Source organism: Portunus trituberculatus, chromosome 48 (assembly GCF_017591435.1).
Source record: "Portunus trituberculatus isolate SZX2019 chromosome 48, ASM1759143v1, whole genome shotgun sequence".
Taxonomy (NCBI): Eukaryota; Metazoa; Arthropoda; class Malacostraca; order Decapoda; family Portunidae; genus Portunus; species Portunus trituberculatus.
In genome coordinates, this window is record NC_059302.1 from 25,054,919 (window position 1) to 25,059,918 (window position 5,000).

The 5,000-nt window shown below is 47.1% G+C and overlaps 1 protein-coding gene across 1 annotated transcript in view; it reads right to left on the reverse strand.

Moving 5' to 3' along the window:
- Positions 1 to 2,088: 2,088 nt before the first annotated feature.
- LOC123498470 overlaps positions 2,089 to 5,000 on the reverse strand; it is a 4,771-nt gene continuing 1,859 nt past the window's right edge. Inside the window, exon 3 of the mRNA XM_045245572.1 lies at positions 2,089 to 3,556. Within this exon, the coding sequence (XP_045101507.1) occupies positions 2,355 to 3,556 (1,202 nt within the window). The 3' untranslated portion in view covers positions 2,089 to 2,354. The remainder of the gene's footprint in view (positions 3,557 to 5,000) is intronic.

Sequence of the window (5,000 nt, forward strand, 5' to 3'; positions counted from 1 at the left end):
CTATCCAGCTTACACATCCAGCCATTCAGCACGTCAGTTCTTCCATGCACTTCCTCCTCTTCCTATCTCCTCACTACCTCACTCACCCATCTTGCCACTCAAATTCTTCGTTCCATCTCTTCTTCCACCCATCTACTCACTATATCACTCACTCATCTATTCATCTACACAGTCAATTCTTATTTCCACTTCCTCTTCCACCCATCTCCTTACTGCCTCACTCACCCATCTAGCCACTTAAAAATCAATGGTTCCTTCCACCTCTTCTGCCATTCTTCTACTCACACCCAACTTACCCATCCAGCCACTCAAAGCGTCAATTCTTTCTTCCACTTCCTCTTCCACCCATCTCCTCACTACCTCCTTCACTCACTCATCCATCCAGCCAGCCAACTCTTTCCTTCCACTTCTTCCTCCACCAGTCCACCACCCAACAATTTTTTCCTACATCTTCTCCCTACCCGACTCACCCATCCAGCTAATTCAACCCTCCTTTCCACTAACTCCTCCTTTCTTCTGCTCACTACTCTACCCAATATCCAGCCTGGCTCAGCTTCCTCGTTGCTGCTGTAAATTATTCGTAAACAGAGTAAAAAGAATGCGGTCCTTCCCTGGTGTAGAGCAATATAAATCGTGTAGAGAGTGCAAGGAAGAGAATGAAAAGGTAATTAAAGAAAGGGATAGGAGAATAGAAAGAGTAGGTAATTAATCGTTCCTTACTGCAATTCCTTCTGAGAGCATACGAGGAATATAAAGACTGTGTTAGGAGTGCAAAAAAAAAAAAAAAGTGAGTGAAAATACAGTTAAAGGAAGGGGAAAGAGAAGAGAGAGTAACAATTAACTATAGTAGAATTTCATGTAAATAGATCAGCAGTAAAATTAATGTGTAAGAAAAGGAGAGAAAATAATAATAATAATAATAATAAAAATAGACAAGAGAAGAGTAACCGATTCTTTTTTGCAAATTTTCTTGAAGGGAGACGAAGGAATAAAAGAGAGAGAGAGAGAGAGAGAGAGAGAGAGAGAGAGAGAGAGAGAGAGAGAGAGAGAGAGAGAGAGAGAGAGAGAGAGAGAGAGAGAGAGAGAGAGAGAGAGAGAGAGAGAGAGAGAGAGAGAGAGAGAGAATCATGAATCAGGCTGAGGAAAATAGGAAAGAATAAATGATGAAAGAAAATGTGTAAACTGAGCATAAAAAGATGGGACGTTAAGAAAAAGAAAGAGAAAGATAACAACTGACGAGATGGAAGGAAAAGATAGTGACGAGCAAAGATGAAAGATGGAATGAGAATGAATGGAGACAAAAAAAAAAGGGAAAACTTAAGACAAGAATGATGAAAAGACGAATATACCAAGGGAAAAAACACACAAGTTAGGAAAAAATAATAATGGTGGAGAAAACTGAATGGAAGATGCTGAAGAAGTTGAAGCAGAAGTAAGAAATAGAAAAAGTTTGAAAAGAAATATATAAAAAAAAAATTCCAAAGATACAAGACTTAGCCAAGAGAGACGATAAAGTTCAAGAGATGAAAAAAAATACAACAAGCAAGATTAAAAGGAAAAAATACTAAATAAATCCCTCCTCCAAGAAAAATAAAGGAGAAAAGTTGAGTGGGCTTACCTGTGTCTTAAAAAATAGTTAGCACATCCCGGCCAGGTAAATAGGTTTGTAATTAAGGTTGCTCTAATATTTAACGAGACAACGAACTCTTTCATTCCCTCTTTTAATGGAGTGGCATTTAACTAACCTTTACTTTTTGCATTTACTTCGACAAACTAAGCCTCGTTTTCATTTAAAGAACAAGGAAAAAGTAGAACTCTTTAAAATTTCCTTGAAAAATGTATGGAAGTGTAAATATAACGAATACACACACACACACACACAGAACCTGAAGATTAACGAAGCCATGACATACATACGAGGAAAAAATGTAAATACTCGTTGCACAAAGAGTATGAAACGTAATGGCTGGCATGAATGGTGCCCAATCACGCCATTAGTTGCTGTTACCGTGTGGACACAGCAGCCGTGTTTCCTCAGCATTGCAGTGTCTCTCGTGAGCCACAAGGAGGAATGGAGTCGCCTGTGGTGAGTAACAATAATGTGGAATTTACTACAGCTTCGTAATACAGGGTTGTAGGATACAGCAGCTGGAGACTGGAGATGCGACTGGGTGCTGGAGCTGGCGTGTGTCTGTCCAGGTGTGTTAGCCGAGGTTCCCACATCAGCTTTCACGGTTCGGAGTTCACCGTCACGAAGCGAAGTGCGGAGCGTCGCGAGGTGCGGAGCATAACTCCTTGGAGCTCCACGTATACATACTTCGGAGCGTCACTCCTCACATCTCCTCCCAGGCTTGTTACGGGACAAGACGATCCGGGCTCCGGCGTGGTCGTGTGCTGCGACGCTGCGGTAACGAGAACCGCACCTTCTTGCTTACACACGGTCTTGCTTCCTGATCACTATCTGAGGGAAAGGAAGATCCATTAAGGGATGAGTGAGTAGGCCGGATGAAACGGCGGTTTCTCCAGAAAACTCTGCCACTAGGGAGCTTCACATGGTAGTCCCGGTGCCTCCCAACACCGACCACAACACCAATCTTGTCCCAACGTTTGGTGGCGCGGTCCTGTAGCCGCACATGGTCGCCGATGTGTAGTGGTGGCAAGGATCGGGCGTTTTTGTTGTAATACTTCTCCGACTCTCTCCTCGTTGCGGCCCATCTGGCATCACATTCATCAGCAGCAACTTGCCACTCAGGCGCAAAGGCACGCCTGTGTGCGGGCACGGCAGACCTGAGAGGGTGACCGTACAGCACCTGAGCTGGGGAACGGCCATCAGGACGGGGAGTGTTCCGGAGCTCAAGTAAGCCCCTGTCAAAAGCCTCCTCATCGCTGGCGTCAGTTGCACACACCTTAGCAATGAGATACTTCACCTTCTTGACGAAGGCCTCGGCATGCCCATTGGACTGAGGGTATCCTGGGGAAGACATAACATGGTTAATACCCCAGCGCTGTGTAAAAGATCGGAACGTTGAGCTGGTGAATTGAGGTCCTCCATCTGAGCGTAGGCGGACTGGTACACCCACATCCCGAAAAATGCGGCACAGCAGTTTCGTCGTGGTGCGTGACGATGCTTCTCGACCATACTCTGCAATACATGGCCACCCTGACAAGCGGTCGGCGTAAATGAGGTAATCCTTACCGGCGTGTGTGAACAGGTCAGCAGACACATCTTCGAATGGGCGAGAGGGCAGTGGGTCGGAGATCAAAGGTTCCTTTTGTTGTGATGGCAGCACTTCCTGGCAGGCATGGCATGCCTTCACGCAACTGGTAATATCGCTGTTGATACCGGGCCACCAGACAACTTGACGAGCCCGACGCTTCGTAGCTTCGATACCCCTGTGGGAGTCGTGTAAGCGAGAGAGGACTTGACGCCTAAGGGAATAAGGCACAACGAGCCGTGATCCATACAACACTAGTCCATCCTCCGACGCCAGGTCGCCGCGAATCTTCCAGAAATCCAGGAGAGTAGATGGAACATCCAATTTGTCAGCAGGGAAACCTGTGGAGACATGAGAAAGTAGGAGCTGATAAATATCATCCTCACAAGCAGCTTTGCGGAAGTCAGAGATGACTGGGTCAGTAAAGGGGTCTGAGGATGCTCCCAAATCACATGTTCTGACCTTTACACAGGTACGGACACAATAGGAGAGCTCTGACTCAGCATCCAAATCCGAAACGGACGGGTTGTCAATAGGGGCGCGTGAAAGAGCGTCGGGGAGGGCGTGATCCTGCCCTTTTCGCCATACTGCAGCAAAGGCGTAACATGCCGTCTTCTCCTTCAGTCGCTGGATTCTGGGGTTCTCGATGGTGTCCAAGGTGCGGTCATTCAGAATAGGTATCAACGGCTTGTGATCAACAACTATCTGGAAATGAGGAAGACCAAGGAGGTACATCTTACATTTCTTTAACGCCCATACCACAGCAACCAACTCCAGCTCTATCACGGCATATCTTGTCTCGGCATCACTTAGGAATCGTGACCCGCACTGGATGAGCCTCCATATGCCATTGTGCTGCTGAAGGAGGGCGTAACCTAATCCCTTGAGACGAGAGGCATCTGTCTGGAGTGCTGTGGGTAAAGTAGGGTCAAAATGAGCTAGCACAGGGGGTGAGCAAAGTGCCTGCTTCACGGCCTCGAACGACTCTTCGTGGTTCTTGGTCCATATGAATACCTTCTTAGGGCTGAGGAGGTCGCGAAGAACGTCAGCGGCACCTGCTATTTCCGTGGAGAAATCAGCCAACTGATTAACGAGCCCTAGAAATTACCTAAGCTGAGTGATATTTGTAGGCACAGGGAATTCAGCAACCGCTCTCACCTTGGCAGGATCTGCTTGTATACCATCCTGGGAGATGTTGTATCCACAAAAGGATACTTTGGAGCTGGCGAAGATGAATTTCTTCTTGTTGATCGAGATGCGATGCTGCCGAAAGCGCTCCAAAATAAGGCGTATGTGCTGCAAGTGCTCCTCATAGGTTGCGTCCCACACAAGCACGTCGTCCACAACCTTAGTGCAGTTCTCGAGGTCTTCCAATGCCGCGTCACCCCGTCTGCAAAATTCATCACCTGTGGAAATAAAACCCATAGGTCCTCTGAGGAATTTGTAGCGACCCCAGGGAGTTATGAAAGTTGTGAGAGGCTGTGATACCTCTGCTAATGGTAGCTGCCAATAACCCCACATAGCATCCAGTGTAGAGAAGTACTTCGCGCCATGGGAGACTTGCATCACGGCAGAACGAGGTGATGGGAACGGATGTGCGGGCCGTAGGACTTGCTGGTTGAGTTTTGATAGGTCAACTGTGATGCGAATTCCCCAGACTTCTTAGGTGTGATGACCATTGGGTGACACCACGCAGAAACTTGGTTGCCAACTGGTTCGATGATGCCTTGGTTCACCATCTTGTCCAGCATGGCCTTTGTGTCCTCCTGCCAGGCTAGTGGGATG